This window comes from Ovis aries, chromosome 5 (assembly GCF_016772045.2).
Source record: "Ovis aries strain OAR_USU_Benz2616 breed Rambouillet chromosome 5, ARS-UI_Ramb_v3.0, whole genome shotgun sequence".
In the NCBI taxonomy this organism is placed as follows: Eukaryota; Metazoa; Chordata; class Mammalia; order Artiodactyla; family Bovidae; genus Ovis; species Ovis aries.
Genome location: NC_056058.1, coordinates 104,025,861 through 104,045,022, shown reverse-complemented (window position 1 = coordinate 104,045,022; position 19,162 = coordinate 104,025,861). Strand labels below are relative to the sequence as shown.

The 19,162-nt window shown below is 43.8% G+C and overlaps 1 protein-coding gene across 2 annotated transcripts in view; it reads left to right on the top strand.

Moving 5' to 3' along the window:
- EFNA5 (ephrin A5) overlaps positions 1–19,162 on the top strand; it is a 292,897-nt gene that overhangs the window by 229,642 nt on the left and 44,093 nt on the right. For both annotated transcript variants that reach the window (XM_012179028.4, XM_004009108.5), the window contains exon 2: positions 10,423–10,715. In XM_012179028.4, the coding sequence (XP_012034418.1) occupies positions 10,423–10,715 (293 nt within the window). The remainder of the gene's footprint in view (positions 1–10,422; positions 10,716–19,162) is intronic.

Sequence of the window (19,162 nt, the reverse complement as noted above, 5' to 3'; positions counted from 1 at the left end):
GCGCTGGGGATACAAGAATGAGTAAACTCCAGGAGCACCTCCGAGGAGCACTCTACGTAAAGAAAGGAAGCCCCCGTAAAAATAGCTGGCGTCACAATAGCCCTGGGGATGTGCTCTCAGTGCTCAGCTCCGCTCAGCCGCTCGGTTGTGTCCGACTCTCTGCAGCCCCATGAATCGCAGCACAGGCCCCCTGGGCCGCAGCACGCCAGGCCTCCCTGTCCAGCACCAGCTCCCCGCGTTCACTCAGACTCACGGCCATCGAGTGGGTGGGGCTCAGTGCTCTGCCGGCGTTGCTGTTGGTGTTGTTTCCTACATCTATGCATTTACCTTGAATGAATTCAATATTCTCTGTGACTGCTTACCACTTACTTCCTAACCACTCCAGATCACTTCCGTCTCTCCAGATTTGTATCCAGCAAGGTCCCAACCACACCAAGTGACAACAGCCACTTTCTCATGTGCCGATTTGCATGGAAACAGCAATAATTTCTGCTTTGCATCCTAGAGCTTTGTATAAAGCACTAGTATCACTATTGTGCCCTAGCTTTGCAAGGTTCTTGCTTACCCTGGTCCAATGACGATCAAACATTAAAAAAAGCCATAGAACATGTATTCTCTTTCTTCCAGCTTGTGTTTGCTCATTTAATAATAAACTAATAGAGATTAGTTCCAAGCCATGTCGATCTTGGACACCCCACGCAGTTTTTTTGAAAACTCGGGCCATGGTAATGATTCCAGTAGGTTATCATCAAGCTATAATACAAATATTTATTTTTCTGCTTATACAGCAGTAGGTAAGGAATAATATAAATATTTCCTTACTGCTTGTACAGCAATAGGTAAGGACCGTGAAATCATTATTTGAGCTGGTTAGTAGTAAGGGTATTAACTGCGGCTCTTTGGTTATTGTTCTTAATTTTGAAACTAGGAAGGACCTGAAATTGGGCTGGGTAAGTCCATCCTTGTAGGATACAAAAAGGGCCGCATGTGTGTGAGCCGCTTGGCAGGCAGCTTAATGGTTTGACTGACTCTCCGCCCCCCTTATGCCCTGAACAGAGTCCGTTTGTTAGGTCCTTGTTCTCCCAGGATGGTGGCTGGACAACCTGGTAATGGACTTCCTGCATCTGTTTTCGGATCTGGGTGTGTGTGGCAGCCGCTTTGTTCCATGTGCTTGACACCCTGTAGACTCTGGATAACTTTGGATGTGAAGGGCAGCTTGGTCTAGAAGCTCCTGACCAGAAGGAGTCGAGAAGGAGCCCGTTTTGGGTGATGGAAGTGACCTCCATGAGGTCACACATCGATTGCCAGATGATAATTCTTTATTTTATTTTAATTCCTTTTAGAAAACCATTTGCAGTGGTCTGCAATGTGTCGATGGCACCCCACTCCAGTACTCTTGCCTGGAAAATCCATGGACAGAGGACCCTGGTGGGCTGCAGTCGATGGGGTCACTAAGAGTCCCACACGACTGAGTGACTTCACTTTCACTTTTCACTTTCATGCATTGGAGAAGGAAATGGCAACCCACTCCAGTGTTCTTGCCTGGAGAATCCCAGGGACGGGGGAGCCTGGTGGGCTGCCTTCTATGGGGTCGCACAGAGTCGGACACGACTGAAGCAACTTAGCAGCAGCAGCAGCAGCGGCAATGTGTCAGGTCTGTGGAACTCCGCCTGCTTCATTCTTCGGCTGATTTAGCCTGTTGATGTCGACACATTCTTACTTCAAGCCCGAGGCCTCTTTGGGGGCTTGGAAGCAATTAGACTGTCACCCAAAGCTCTGGGTCCCTTCCTGAAAGAAGGTCTTGTTTAGGCTCTGCCAATTTAATGCTTTGTTTCCTTTGGAGCTCCTCAGTCAAGCTAATAAAACAAACCCCAAACAAGTTAAAACACTGGAGGACAGAACATTTGTGGGCCTTGTATTTGAAACAGGTACTGCATCTGGGAGATCCCAATTTTAAAAAGTCATTCAGCCCGAAGTGACTTGTACTAGAAAAGCCACAAGCACAAGGCATTGAGATTTCCGTCCATCTATTTGAGATGAGTAATTAGCGTTAATTGAGTGATTTTTAAATGACTTGCTTTTAAAGCACACACACAGAGAAGAAAAGGGACAGGTTGGTATACTAAACCACTAATAAATTCTAAATATCTGGCCAAGAAAATTACATCTTATTCTTATCACCAACAGCTACTGAACTGAAGACAAAGCTCTCATGCAGCAGAATTTGTGATTACTGAAACATTTATTTTTTTCTTCCAGCTTGCATGTGTAAGAACGTCATTGGAATTTTTGTTAATGGATAGCAGAGCTAGGAGGTGGCTCTGGGTTCTAAATATTTTGTCAGAATTGTATGCTTCGTTGAGTGAGAGTGTGTGTTGTAACCTATAGCCTTTCAACTGCACAAGAATATGTAGAAGACGTATCTGAAACTCATCCTTGAGGAGGTCTTCTTTTAACTTGTAAATCTTCAGTTTTGTGAGGGTTTTCCTCATTCTCGGTGTGTTCTAGAGCCTGAAAGAGCGGGATTAGGCTGCCTGAAATGATGGATTTCCGTCATCGTGTCGTGTATCTCATTCAGCCTTAACAACCGGCCTGGTATCGGTACAACTGTTTATGACTCTGATATCTCAGAACTAAAAATGAAGGTCAGTGACCAATACATTTGAAAGACTGGCATGTTTCAGCCTGTGTGAGAGAGGGAACGTTTAAAATCAGCAAAGCAAATTTCTTTAGCTCCCAGTGATGTGAACATGATTTATCCACCCCAAGTCTGATTTGCTGTTTATATTTCTCACTTGAACCTCTGCGGGAAAACAAAAAAAGAACGGCTTCAGCTTTAGGATCTGAAAGCCATAAGGCTGGCATTCTGTGCTGAAAGGAGTAACAGGAGGAGACAGGAAAAGGCATGTTACGCAACAGAGAACGCATCCTGCCCGTCTCCTCCCAAAACATAGTTATAAACCAAACCCCATGTCTGTTGCTGAGCCCATTAGGCCCTTCAGGACAGATGAGAAATTCTTCTGGTTAAAAAGAGACATCTTATTCTCAAATTAAATCCATGATAGAATGGAAAGGCTGTGCTGTCAAGACACAGTCAATCTAGATTTAGTCTAAAATTTGGGAGGAACCCTGAGCTGATAAATTTGCCTAATCTTTGACCATAAATCGTATCCTTCTTTTACATTTCAATTTCAGAATGTAATATATTAAGTTGCCCCGTAATTAACGAAGTGACATTGTGGTCTGGTTCAAATAGGAATATTAAAACCATCACCACCTTGACAGATTAAAATACATTTAAAATGTAATAATCAGCTATCCAGCTCATGAAAAATAACATTTTCATCACTGAGTCCTTTAGAACATTCCACGAGATGGGGATGAAAGTGCCTCACAGCTTCCTAACCTCTAACGGCCACCCTGTCTCCTTTCAGTAACGCCGTTTCTCTATTTATGGAGTGAAGAAACTTCGCTTGGGAACTGCTTGATAAAATACCTGGGTACATATTTCCCTGGAAGCGGGCTCTCTGCTGCGCCAGCAGCATATGCTAAAGGCCAATTTAGAACATTTGAAATGTGCCCCGCACCCTTTCTTTCCCAGCTACTGAAAATGAAGTGCGTTTGGGCTTTAGCAAAGGAGGATGGCATGAGCGGAGGAGGACTGCAGGGGCAAGTGGCTGGAGAGGACCTCGGAGGCCGCGACGCTGCCGCTTCCCTGCAGCCTGAGCCCAGGGCACCCCCGTGCGTCCTGTGGACGCGGCCTCCCAGCTCTCAGTGTCCGCCCCACAAGCGCAGATGGTGGGAGAGGAGGGAGGAAGGGCAAGGCTGTGCAAAACCACCCACTGAGACAGGAAGCTAGGTGATGGCTCCTTGGCGGAGCCAAGAGGAACCAAGGGCAGTGTAAGCTGAGAACGCCCACTGGAGGTCAAGGCCTGGAGTGGGCAGGTACCAGGTGTCCCCTGCAGAGTGACCCACGTTTGAAATTATTTATTTGGGAGCAGAGCCCCACCGATCAGGTTAACTGTGGTCATCAAACAGTGTTTGGGTCCTTTTCTCAGCAGAAACCTGGTGGTACATTATTGATAACTAAGAGAAAAGACAGCCTGTCAACTCTTCACTTCACCTCTGTGGTCCTGATTTCATCTGAATTCCAAGGCTCAAGCTGTGATTCCCATTCTCCAGACAGGTTAAATAAGGAGATAGATGTCTTCAGTAGTCTAAATGCACCACAAAAACTGTATCTACTGTGAGGTGCCGTCAGGTGAGCGCTGAAGGGAAAAGAAGACCAACACACTTGTCTGCATAGAGACTTTGTAGCTCGGAGCCCACCTTTTGTTGTCATTTTTGCTGTTAGTAGCCCCGAAACTGTCTATATATATATATATTTTATCCAACCCTCCAGGCAGCCTCTAGGTCATCAAAACAATCATGAATTGCATAATTCGTTTTAGTAGGTGAATTGATTACAAAGAATTAGTTGCCATGCTGAATTTTATTCTTCTTCATTAACTAAAATGATCCTTTCACACTATAGATGACATTCTCAACCAGTCTACTGCCAAATTTTGACAAACGTGTATACTGCGTTCTTGTCCTAACAAAATATACATGCTGTTGTGTATTACACGGAACATTGACCTCAGTAGCCACGCAACCCAGTGGAGGACAGGGGCCATAACTCTACGCCCACGAGATGCCTCCCGGCACCTGGGACTTCTGTTATCACATCAGAGCCAGAGCAGTAATCATTTGACTCAAACACAGTCACTTTTCTAAGGGTGGCAACCATGCATACTTTCACATTGTAACGTAAAGGTGAAGTCGCTCAGTCGTGTCCGACTCTTCGCGACCCCATGAGCTGCAGCCTACCAGGCTCCTCTGTCCTTGGGATTTTCCAGGCAATAGTACTGGAGTGGGTTGCCATTTCCTTCTCCAGGGGATCTTCCTGACCCAGGGATCGAACCCAGGTCTCCCACATTGTAGACAGACGCTTTACCGTCTGAGCCACCAGGGAAGTCCAACCACTGTGATAATTTACTAGGGATTGTATTGTAATTACTGTTGGCCTGTTGTATGCAGCCAGGAATTCTTAACAATTCATAACATGCAGTGGTTTCAGAGAGGTAGAGAACCACAGGTCCAAAGGATGGAATTAAAGAGTAGAAGTTAAAGAGGAGAAGGCAATGGCACCCCACTCCAGTACTCTTGCCTGGAAAATCCCATGGATGGAGGAGCCTGGTGGGTTGCAGTCCATGGGGTCGCAAAGAGTCAAACACGACGGAGCGACTTCACTTTCACTTTTCACTTTCATGCATTGGAGAATGACATGGCAACCCACTCCAGTGTCCATGCCTGGAGAATCCCAGGGACGGGGGAGCCTGGTGGGCTGCTGTCTATGGGGTCGCACAGAGTCAGACACGACTGAAGCGACTTAGCAGTAGCAGCAATAGCAGTTAAAGAGGAGACATTTATAAGAAAATGTCCCAGAAACTTACAAATGTGTTCAAGCAGTGGTTGGCTTCCCATGAAATTTGTAAATATTGGCATGTGTAATCATTCTTCCTAGAGGTGACTCTGCTCATTTAACATTAGCTAAAGAGGAGAGTGAAAAAGTTGGCTTAAAGCTCAACATTCAGAAAACGAAGATCATGGCATCTGGTCCCATCACTTCATGGGAAATAGATGGGGAAACAGTGGAAACAGTATCAGACTTTATTTTGGGGGGCTCCAAAATCACTGCAGATGGTGACTGCACCATGAAATTAAAAGACGCTTACTCCTTGGAAGAAAAGTTATGACCAACCTAGACAGCATATTCAAAAGCAGAGACATTACTTTGCCAACAAAGGTCCGTCTAGTCAAGGCTATGGTTTTTCCAGTGGTCATGTATGGATGTGAGAGTTGGACTGTGAAGAAAGCTGAGCACTGAAGAATTGGTGCTTTTGAACTGTGGTGTTGAAGAAGACTCTTGAGAGTCCCTTGGACTGCAAGGAGATCCAACCAGTCCATCCTAAAGGAGATCAGTTCTGGGTGTTCATTGGAAGGACTGATGTTGAAGCTGAAACTCCAATACTTTGGCCACCTGATGCGAAGAACTGACTCATTTGAAAAGACCCTGATACTGGGAAAGATTCAAGGCAGGAGGAGAAGGGGACGACAGAGGGTGAGATGGTTGGATGGTATCACCGAATTAATGGACATGAGTTTGAGCAAGCTCTGGGACTTGGTGATGGACAGGGAGGCCTGGCGTGCTGCAGTCCATGGGGTCACAAAGAGTTGGACATGACTGAGGGACTGAACAACAAAGTGGATAACAGCTTCTCTGAATGCCATTTTCTTGTTGGTGTAATGAAACTAATTGTAACTACCCAATAAGGATTTCACGTGGCAACATATGTAAAGCCATAGTCTAGCAGATTCTGGACACGGCAAATGTTTGTTGCATCAGTGAATAAAGGAGAGAACTGAAACCCCGTGAAGAGCGAGAATCATTCCTCTGGCAACATTTAGAGAAGACCCGAGAACTTGACTTTTGCAATCAAATCTCAATTCTGAGGTCAGACTGCCTGGGTTTGGATTCTGCCTCCGCCTGTTTGTTCCTGTGACATTAGGCATGCTGCTTGACTTCTTAATCTCGGTTTCCTCATCTCTGACTCAGGGCGCTAGCTGTGTCTATTCTGTGCGATTGTGATAGAGATTACATTGAGACAATGAATGTAGTATAATAACCACTCAATAATATCAGCCATACACGTGTGCTTCCTCACGGTAAGGCCAGGAAAGAATGATTCAGTGCCACTTTGTAGTTGAAGAGCATAATTTGGGAAAGTATTAGACTAACTCTCAGCCTTTCTTTGTTTTTGTACTTAGCTACATCATACAGATGCCTTTTATGAGTTCCATTTTGTCATTATTTTTATGTTCACAATGTCCATTCTTTGAAATTTACATTAGTAAACTAATTTATGCAAATTGAATATGTGAAACAGAAGTGTAGGTTGATTCTTTGGTAAATCATAATCATTTCTTTGTCATATGCATAGAAGGATATCCGTACTAACTGCTGAGATAATCTCATATTTAAAAACCAGCTCCAGGGACTTCCCTGATGATCCAGTGGTTAAGACTCTGTGCTTCCAACGATGGGGTGCAGATTCAATTCCTTGTGGGAGAACTGAGACTCCATATGCTATGTGGCCATAAAACTAAAATACTTAAATTTCAAAAAAAATAATAAAACAAGGAAATAAACATCTTGAAAAAATAGGTAAGAAAAAATAAAACTGGCTCCAGAGTGATTCACTTAACACCCCACACAAAGTAAATTGTCTCCAGAAAAGGATAACTGGTCAACCCAGTGTAAAGTGGGTGCTCAGTCTCATGGTTTGTTTATCAAGATTATAGCAGAATGAACAAGGATAAGAGTTAGAAAAGGGTAGCTGAATTTGAGGCACAAGAAAACCTGCCAGTTTGTAGAATAACGGAGTCACAGAATGGGTGCGGGCGGTGGCAGCGTCTTTCCTTTTCTCTCCTAAGCCGGGTCGAGGGCTAGTAGAAGCTAAGATGAGTGACATGGCTTGGGGAACGGAACAACTTCCCCCTGCAATGTCTTTAAAATCTATAATAATAATATAATAATGTAAAGTGCATCTGGGCATTGCCTTCTGCTGCGGTTCTTGTCTGGCTCTGAGCCAGAACCGTCCGCCTGCTCTGAGTGCAGGTGATTGACGGCTCAGACCCTTTTATCCGAACGCTGCAGTGTCTTCTCTTTGTACTTTGGCAGTGATGTTACCTTGATGTTCAAAAACCTTTTAAAAGCAGCACAGGCTGTCCTTGCGTCTTGACAAATCGTTGTCTGCCGGTAATGAAGAAAAAAGTAAACCTGGCTTCGTGATCACTGTAAATATAAAGAAATAAATACTTCTTAGTTTTTACAAATGGTTATGTACCTTGAGACCCCCTCACGGAAAAGTGATCTGGCCACCTTCCCTTATTTCTCTTGCATACATCTACATGCTGCTTTTCAAGAGCATCGAGCAAGTGGAGTTTCTGAGGACCATTTGATATTTGAGGACAGAATTTAGGATTTTTACATGACATCCTTTCTCCGGGATTTTTGAAAAGGGAAACCTGGGGATTATTTTTATTTCTGCTTCATGTGCTGCCACTGTTTAAAAAGCAATACTTTGTTATCTGCCCACTGTAATCTATCCTGTTAATAGTAATGATGCCTTTTATTCACATGTACTTTTCATACATTTCCTCATCCGAGGTCTGAAGCAGGCGTGTGAGGTCAGCAAGGTGGATTCTCGTTATTATTCTACTTAACACGTGAGGAAACTGAGGCTCAGGATGGCTTACAACGCTCCTGCTCAGTCAGCAGCAGATCAAGTCCTTAAATCCTGTTCTACTCACTCAAAATAAGTAGCTCTACCACTGTTAGCACAGTGTGTTTCCGAAGGGAATCTCGACTTTGTCGATGAATGTTTAGTGTCCAGAGCAAAGGTACCAGCATTCACAACAACCTGTCAGAGGTCCTTGATATGTTTGGGTGCCACACTTTAAGGAGAATACTGGCAAGCTAAAAGCCGTGAAGAGCGTCAAAATGCTAGAATAATGAGGAGAAGAAAACTCTATCAGAAATGAACAAAGGATTTTCAGGTCTGGAGAAAGGAGGGTACAGAGACACAGCTGACGTCTCCGAGTGGTTTATGGACTACCTGGTGAAAGAGGAATGAGATTTGCTCTTTGCAATCTCAGGCAGCAGAAGTAGGACCGCTGGATGGAAATCACACAGAGGGAGATTTATGCTTAATAGAAGGAGAAACTTGCTAACATCTAGCGATGTCCGAAAATGGAAGAGACTAGCTCACCATCACTGGGAAGTGTTCTCCCTGAGACTGACGTGAAGATTATATGACTTTATGGGCGCTGTATTTCAGCAGTAATGTAGTTTTATCATGACCCTCCTAAGGGCTCAGAGAAGAATTTCCTCACTAGCTAGAAACAAGGGGGTTTTGTGGCCTTTGCCACCCTGATTTTAGAAAGTTGTGTACATAACAACTCCTGTTTCACGCACCGCTGGGTCCTGGGAAAAGCTGTTCAGTTGATGGGGAAAGGCACCTTAGTTAAAACGAATAAGCAAAACTTTTCTAAGATAAGAATTGAAACAGACACGGGGGTGTGGGCAGTGATGTGTGTGTGTGTGCGTGCATATATTTAACTCTTTCAGGATGGGGTGGCTGTGGTTTTGCTCTTTGCATTTGACTTGTTCTTTTCCCTGCTTCTCGGTCCAGCCCTTTTAGAACACAGCCTATGAAATTGAAAGAAATAAGGGGGAAAGTCATTTGACTTAGGTGGCTTCAACTTAATAGGGAAAGGAGCAGGGCATCAAAACAGAGAGTGGCTAAAACAAGTTTGTGACAAAGCAGATTTTCTAAGAGAGACACCTAATTCGGATCCAGAGTCTCCATTCTGGGTCTAATTCAGGGGCTCATTGCTTCATCATTATGCCTTTGGGTTTAATTTGCCTCTGAAGTGGAAGTGTTCTAGGAATTTAATTTTCAACTTTTAAACTTTATGATTGTAATTCTCTCAATTTTATCCCTCTCATTTTCCACATTTTGCATAGGAAATGAAGGCTCTCAATTATAACAAATACCGTTTATTCTTTAAATTATTCAAAAACATTTATTAAATGAAACACTGCTTTAGAAATATGAAAAGTTTGCTTCAATATATATATGATTTTACCAGTGAAAGGAAAACAGTCCATCAGTATGTTTAATAGTTAAAGTGAAAGTGAGGTGCTCCATTGGCAAGGTATTTGGAATAAATACAGTGCAAGTCCTCTGGAGAATGGCTTGCTGTTATTTAAGATTTGGAACAGCAACATGTCAAACCATGCTTCAAATCATCAGTTCAGTTCAGTTCAGTCACTCAGTCGTGTCTGACTCTTTGCAACCCCATGGACTGCAGCATGCCAGGCCTCCCTGTCCATCACCAACTCCCAGAGTTCACCCAAACTCATGTCCATTGAGTCAGTGATGCCATCCAGCCATCTCATCCTCTGTCGTCCCCTTCTTTTCCTGCCTTCAATCTTTCCCAGCATCAGGGTCTTTTCCAGTGAGTCAGTTCTTCCCATCAGGTGACCAGCTTCAGCGTCAGTCCTTCCAATGAATATTCAGGACTGATCTCCTTTAGGATGGACTGGTTGGATCTCCTTGCGGTCCAAGGGACTCTCAAGCGTCTTCTCCAACACCACAGTTCAAAAGCATCAATTCTTCCTCAAGTCATGCGGCCCCAAATAAGCACTTGCTGCAGTAAATCTTTTTAGCCAGAGCATGATTAAAGCCTTCCCCGCCGACTCCCAGCAGGCGCCTCTCCTCCCTGAGTAACCGCATGGCTCTCTTCCTCCCACAGGTTCCAGAGGGGCGACTACCACATCGACGTCTGTATCAACGACTACCTGGACGTCTTCTGCCCCCACTACGAGGACTCCGTCCCGGAAGAGAAGACGGAGCGCTATGTCCTCTACATGGTGAACTTTGACGGCTACAGTGCCTGCGACCACACGTCCAAAGGGTTCAAGAGGTGGGAGTGTAACCGGCCTCACTCTCCAAACGGACCGCTCAAGTTCTCTGAGAAGTTCCAGCTCTTCACACCTTTTTCTCTAGGATTCGAATTCAGACCAGGCCGGGAATACTTCTACATCTGTGAGTACACAGCGATTTGTGTGTGTGTGTGTTAGGGGGCAGCTACACGAAGCCAGACTAATTTTTTTTTTTTAAGCCATGTTTCAGAGAATTGCAGAGAGCTGGACTCTGCCTTACGGATGTCTCCTTGTTAATGCATACACCAGGATCCCTTGATACATTAGCTGGAAATTGGGAGCACAAATTAGATTAAAGACACAGCGCCTCTCCCTGTATGAAGCTGCGTGTCAGCCTGTTCAGCGAACCACTGCTGACTTGTATTTCTTTTCAATGAAAATTGCTAGGACTTCCCCAAAGCTCAGGAAAAGAAAAAGAGATTCCTGAAAGAAAAATTAAAGGAAATAATTAAATTTACATAGCTTGAAGTCATCGGATTTCTTATTCAGGTGTCAGCAATAGCCTTTCACTCATCCACGTGTTCAGGGAGGAAGCCAAAGCTCCTGCACATGTCGGCACGCTGACGATAAATACTCTCTTTGCACCAAGGAGAAAAGACAATTATTAAGAGCAGCTGTGTCTTTAAACAGGAAAGAGCGTGAAGAAGTGTCTAGAAAGGGTTCCTAGGGAGCTGGTATAAGTGAGTTTCCCACCTGTGAGCGTTGAGAGACTCTGTCCTGAGAGAGCTCTAAAACTTTCCCCACAGACCTGTATTAATCACGTGGCTATGGCCTTGTATTGTCCTCCATCCCACACACCGTTGCGTCTCCAGGCTACATGCTGGTCATAGTAACGCTTCTCAAGCTTCACTGTGCACAGGTCACCTCGGAATCTTGCCATCAGGCAGATTCTGATTCAGGGGGTCTTTGGTGGGACGTGTGATGGGGTGTTTGGAAAGCTGCCGGTGGTGCTGCTTTGGTCCATGGACCATACTTGAGTTAGCAGGGTTGTAGGAATACCCAAGTCAGGCATCTTGCTGGGTGCCTGGACTTGCCTTTAACTAGTATCAGATATTTCGTGCAAGTCGCTCAGTCGTGTCCAACGCTTTGGGACCCCATGGACTGTGCAGTCCATGGCATTCTCCAGGCTGGAATACCGGAGTGGGTAGCTATTCCCTTCTCCAGGGGATCTTCCCAACCCAGGGATTGAACCCAGGTCTCCCACACTGCAGGCAGATCAGATATTTAAGCCATCCGGGCTTTCCCAAGTGTTCTGTCGGCTGAAGATAATAAATGTTTAGGGTACTTTGATCTAAAGGACGTGTGCTGACCAGCTTTATCATGGCTCAGAAATTTGGTGGTGAGGGGGTGGGGTGTGAAATGAAAAGACACTCTCTGTCCTCAGAGAGCGACCGTCTCATGGGGGAGCAGACATGTAAGCCGGCAGTGGAAATGAGCAAGAGCTGAAGGCCGATGAGTTGCCGGGAGCCGTGGGAACCAGGGGAGGCAGGACCTCACCTGCTTGGAATGACCAGGAAGTGCTGAGCCAGGCAGGGCCTCCCCACGTGCTGAGCTGCTTGTCACTGCAGACGAGATAAAGAACAAAATGTTCCTGGTTTTCTGACTCACTGCTTCAACCCCAGTGTCCTCCCCCGCAACCAGAGCCTCACCCACACTTTTGAAGTCTACAAGGATTTCTAGCTCCTCTTCTCCAGAAAACAGAGTTTTCTAATAAGCCGGATTTCCCCCTCACAAGGGCACTCTCACTTATATTGGAGTTGAATTTAAAGAGGAAATTGAACAGTACCAGTTTTATTATTTCAGTACATACTTCAGTCGTTAGTCATGAGAAAACATGTAAAAGTCTTGATCGTTATCTCACATTCAACCCATAAAATAAGAAAAGGAATATTGAGTCCCACAGATGGAGGAAACGCTAGCACACAGTGGATCCACATGCTCTCAGGCCGCGGGCTCTCGCCTCTTGCTGGTTTTTTAACTTTGTGAAAGAATCTCATTCAGCAAATGAGAAAGAGGAAAAAGGAAGACTTCAGTTGTGGGACAGCAACTCATTAATCGCCCAACTTTAAAATATCATGCTGATGCAAAAGGGAGCTAATGCCAGTTTCAAAATTTTCATACAGTTGCGTAGATTAGCCAACAACTGCAAAAGCAAAAAAGCAAAAATGAATAGAGAACGCTAAGATGGGAGACATACTCAACAGCTAAATGGTTGATTGCATGATTATTAGAAATTACAGAATCCACTGAGGTTCATAAGCAAGATGTTATTATTCAAATACACCCATGGTGCTTATGACTGGTTTTTCCTCATTTGTGGTTAAATTCAATATTTCACTAAAAATCATTATGTGTCTTCTATAACATTCATTTAACAGAGTCATTTAACTGTCAAGGGCTCCTGTCAAAGTAATTGTTCAAAATGCTTCAAAATATCAAGAGCTTCTTTGCTGTTCGGCTGAGTTTAACCTGAATTACTTTTTTTAAAATGAAAGGTAAAATAGCACAAAATTAGCAGCAAAAAGATGTTCATTTACAAGAGGTGCAGTGGCCTGGTCGTTGGTTAAATTGAATTTTCAACCAGGTTTTAGAACCAGAAGTGCTTCCTTCCCTGTCTTTTTAGTAGAAAAGGGTTTCCTGTCTTCCTTTCACTGCTCAGAGTGGATGTCTTGCAAATGTTTCATATACTGTGGTCGTAATTAAACCAAAGGATTCTTAGGGGAGGGCTGGCCCTCGGTTGAATTTTCCTCTCTCCTAATATGCGTGGAATGAACACGATGATTGGGAAACGGCTCTTTTCACACTTATTACCTTACAAGGGGCTCTAACTGCTGATCTCAGGAGCCAGTCTGACTGCCTACTTGCCATTTTATAAAATGTCCTTACTAGTCTGGGGGCATATTTCAGCTCCTCAAGGCCTGAAAATCCCTTCCAAGTTTTCCAAAAGAAAAATGCAAGCTATACAGCATTTTGGCAGTCCTACTCAGGATGCTGGAGGAAGGCTCAAGCTCAGTGGCAAGTGCAGAGGCCCAAGATTCAGGTCAGGTTTGGACTGGGGCGAGGGCAGGGGGAGAGGAATATTTCATAACAGGAAATCCACCACACGACTTCGATTCGGGACACCAATCGGAGTGTTCTTATCAAGTTCTGCTTTATTTCCTCCTTAATTTCTCTAAGTTATACAAAATTAAGAAAATACTGTAGTTGGAAATAGCTCATGGGGTTTCCTGTCTATGTTAAAAATAAAAATATCCTTCACGGGTCTGGATCCTTTATTTGTCCCAAGAACGACTGCACCTCGGCTTCCTTTCCGTGGGAACGGGCAGTCTACACTAAGTTGTTGGAATCGCCAATAACTGGTCAGGCAAACCAAGCCTGTCTTCTCAATTGGACAATTACTGTTTTTAATCTACAGTAAGAGTTTGACACATTAGAATAGAGAAGGTCACTGTTTTTTCCATCAGTTTATCTACAGATTTGCAGAACTGCCCGTCAACAGGTGATGGCAGTAGTCTTTTATATAGACTTCCTAAGGCAAAGAGTTATTTTAGAAACTTCAAAAACACTCCCTTTAGAAATGATTCTCATAAGCAGTAACCATGAGGACATGTTTGAAAGAAGTTTTGTGTGGCTATTTTTAAATCAGACCAGGCAAGGGGAATAAATAAGGGCACTGTAGGTTATTTCATAAGTCAATACAACCGCTGATTTTGAATGTCCTCTTTGATAAAGCGAGGAAAACTGAGTACTGAATCCTTGTCTTGACCTAAGTAGGTATATGATCTTGGGTAAATCATCTAATCTCTCTGGATTTTGAATTCCACATCTGTAAAATAATGAGCCTGTGATACATGATTTAAACTTCCTTCAGTTCAGTTCAGCCGCTCAGTTGTGTCCAACTCTCTGTGACTCCATGGACCACAGCATGCCAGGCCTCCCTGTCTATCACCGACTCCCAGAGTTTACTCAAACTCATGTCCACTGAGTTGGTGATGCCATTCAACCATCTCATCCTCTGTCATCCCCTTCTCCTCCCACCTTCAATCTTTTCCTGGAATCAGAGTCTTTTCCAATGAGTCAGTTCTTTGCATCAGGTGGCCAAAGTATTGGAGTTGCACCTTCAACATCAGTCCTTCCAATGAATATTCAGGACTGATTGCCTTTAGAATGGACTGGTTGGATCTCCTTGCAGTCCAAGGGACTCTCAAGAGTCTTCTCCAACACCACAGTTCTTTGGCACTCAGCTTTCTTTATACTCTGACTCTCACATCCATCCACGACGACTGGAAAAACCATAGCTTTGCATAGACCGATCTTTGCTGGCAAAGTGACGTCTTTGTTTTTAATACGCTGTCTAAGTTGGTCATAACTTTTCCTCGAGGAGCAAGCATCTTTTAATTTCATGAATTTCATGGCTGCAGTCACCATCTGCAGGGATTCTGGAGCCCCCCAAAATAAAGTCAGCCACTGTTTCCACTGTTTCCCCATCTATTCCCCATGAAGTGATGGGACCAGATGCCATGACCTTCGTTTTCTGAATGTTGAGTTTTAAGCCAGGTTTTTCACTTTCCTCTTTCACTTTCATCAAGAGGCTTGATGAAAACTTCCTTGAAGCGTTAATATATCATAGGGTCCATGTACTAGGGTGGACTTAACATTGGTAAAATGGCCTAGCGCAAAGCCTTACTTAGTAGGTGTTCAGTAAATGCTTGTGAAAGAGATATTTTTAGGGGAAAGGAGTGGAACCATGTACTAGAATCACCGAACCAGCTCTGCCTCAGCCACCCAGCCGAGCCCCGTGGTGTGTGGTCTTGACTAGTGCAGCAGGCTCCTGTCTGTTTACACCACACACACACACACCCCCGCCACATCACTGCACTATTATACACACACACACACCACATCACTGCACTATTACACACACACACACACCACATCACTATACTATTATACACACACACACACACACGCTGCATCACTGCACTATTATACACACACACACCCCTGCCCCATCACTATACTATTATACACACACACACACCACATCACTGCGCTGTTATACACACACACGCACCACATCACTGCACTATTATACACACACACACCCCTGCCCCATCACTATACTATTATACACACACACACACCACATCACTGCACTATTATACACACACACGCCGCATCACTGCACTATTATACACACACACACGCCACACACTGCACTATTATACACACACACACACACGCCACATCACTGCACTATTATACACACACACACACCACATCACTGCACTATTATACACACACACACGCCACACACTGCACTATTATACACACACACACACGCCACATCACTGCACTATTATACACACACACACGCCACATCACTGCACTATTATACACACACACACACGCTACATCACTGCACTGGTACACACACACACACACACACACGCACGCACACGCACACACACGCCACATCACTGCACTATTATACACACACACACGCTACATCACTGCACTGGTACACACACACACACACACGCCGCATCACTGTGCTATTATACACACACACACACACACACACGCACGCACACGCACACACACGCTGCATCACTGCACTGTTAAAGCGCTCCAGTGACTTCCTGTCTGGCCAAGACAAAGTCCGAAGTCCAAACCTGGCACCCGAAGTCCTCCGAGGCGCGTCCGCTCGCACCGCGGCGTCTGGGGCTCCCCCTGCTGCCGGCTCTGCGTGCTGTCTTGCTCCGGCCGCCCCGCTCCCCTTCCCTGTCCAGCAGCCTGACCTCAGGGCTGTGGGCCGCTACGCCCTACTGCCGGAGGCGCCCATCCACCTGGCAGCCACCTCCCTTGCTCTCACTTAGTTTGTTGTTGTTGTTCTCAATCGCTCAGCCGTGTCCAACTCTTGGTGACCGCATGGACTGCAGCCCACCAGCCTCCTCGGTCCATGGGATTCTCCAGGCGAGAATACCGGAGAGGGTTGCCATTTCCTCCTCCAGGGGATCTTCCCAGCCCAGGAATCAAACCCGGGTCTCTTGCATTGCAGGTAGATTCTTTACCAACTGAGCTATGAGGGAAGTCAGTGAGAGACCTACAATAAGGAAAATAGATACCACTTTTTAAAAATGATACTAAAAAGGCAGAGAATTCTAGCGTTTGCCATATCTAAGGTATAGCTGATCTCCTTCAGAAGAAGATACATGCAGTAAAGACAGTGGATAGTCAAAGCACTCAGATGGAAACCAGAAGTTTCTGAGACATTATTAGGCAACACTCTTCCTAAGCTTCTTGGCAAGTAAACTTGGATACATGTGGTGCTTTAGCTTTACCCCTTTATAACTGATAACGGTGATAGAAGTATGGAGCTCGTCAATTTCCAGAAGTATGGAAAATCTCATCAATGAAAAGAACTTTCATGGAGCTGAAGCTGTCTGCTCTGGTCTTTTTGGTATATATATATATATTAATTAGAAAGAAAATCATGAGGACTGTTTATGTTATTATGAACACCATTCTTAAATCCATACTTGAATGCATGTGGTTAACTGCTAGTTCTCTGCTTTATGTTCTTTAATTAAAAGTTTATAGTCTTAAGCTGTGAAGTAATTTTAATATGTACTATACAGTTTTTTTTAACTGACCAAAAAAAAAAGAAACCTAAATTCTGAAGAGATATCTTACTGAGATGATCAAGATAAGTTTCAGAAATCATTTGATTGTACAAGTTAGTTACAGACTGTCCTTTACGAGGTGTAGCAATATTCAGGCAATCCAGAGAATACCAACATAGAGAAAGCGCTTCGCTTGCCAACTGGAAATGTTCCAGAGGCTTATTTACAGGTGAGCTGTTTGGAACTTAGAGTGCTGTTTCTTCCACAAGTGTTTCTAAAATCAGGCAAGCTCTCCATAATGTGGAAAATCTGTTGAACCATAATATTGATTTAAACCTGTATATTTTAAGTCAAAAATAGTAGAAAGTAGCACATAGAAGTGTTGATCATTGTTTAACGAATAAATACTGCAACAGTAAACAAAATGGAACAAAAAAGCAATTAAATTCTGTCTTAGATGCTATTGTTTGAGAAAAGGAGATAAATTAGAAGCATTAGGTTTCGCTGCAGCCACTGCAGCAGCTCCCTAGTTTCTTAGTAAGTTGTTCTGTTCATATGCTGGGGGTTATATCAAAGCGGGGGGGATATATTACATCAAAGGAGAGGGTGGATCATGGCTTAAAACACAGAATAGCATGGACTCTAGTGAATGTACCCTTGGGCTCAAATCCCACTTCTACATTCTTAATTGCTATGTAACTTTGGGTAACTTAACCTCACCAAGCCTCACTTTCGTCATCTGTACAATGGGTGTATAGTAATAGTTTATTATCAGAGTCAATCTTACTTCCAAGGTTCAATTAAAACAAAATTTTTAAAGACAAGTTGACTACCAAAAGGATGGCTTTGATCAATGTCCAACAAATTTTGCACCCTTTGAAAAGTTACAGCAAGCTGAATAGCCCTGTTTGACATTTTACTTTAATAAAAGAAGACCTCACAAATACCTTGTAAAAATTCACATTCTAAGTCCATGCACTATAGTGTGAAGGAATAGTATGCCAGGATTACATGTGCCTAAGGAAGTCTTCATCCCTCTTCAGAGGTCTGGTTTTTCGGCAGCTTACTTTAGTAATCTACATTAAGAATTATTTTGGTCTTGACAGTTCACATGGATCTGCCTTTTTTCCCGAGTTGTTCTCACTGAAACAGAAGAGTGTCAGAATGGCATGTGTATCAAAGCAGGAGGTAATCTCTGCTCGCCTTTTGCAGTCTTGCTCTTGCATGGAGGGTGACCTGTGAGCCCAACGTACTTTCTTAAAGTGAACAACTCGGTCCTTGCTTCAGTGTCAGGGTGTGTCTCTGTGCACTTTTGCTTTTATTATGGAAAACTGTTTTTGATTACCGGCCTTATTTTAGCACGAAAGGTTCTAGCACATACTTCAGCTGAGATTCAAGGGTCTTATAACAAATTTCCAGGGCTATGGTCAAATACTAATTCATCTGCTGAATTTTTTTTTAATTTTGTAGACTCAGATAATGGCATTCATGAGGCATATTTATTTTAACAGGGAAGGAAGTTAAGGGTAGTGTTAGGGAATCGACAAATTTTAATATTTTCTAAAGTAGAAGATAATGAATATGGCACAGACATCAAATAGTAATTGCTCAGATATAGATACAGAGTATATCTTAGTTGCTAAAATTTAGGGTTTTTTCTTAGATTTTAAAAAAATGTTAATGTACAAATGAAACAGTTTTCCCCCACTTAGACACTAGAAGTTTGTCTGGGGTTCTATCAGATTTCTGTCTGAAGATAGTCATTATATTCCCTTTGTATGCTTCCAGAGGTCTTGCAGGGAACCTGCAAGAATGCACCTTTTTATTTAGGAATGAGCTTGGAGAACTGGATATGTTTCAAGTTGTCCCTAGCCATCTTTTAGGAAAGCTTGAAGGGCTTTCAAGGGCTCTTTAATGAAGGTTA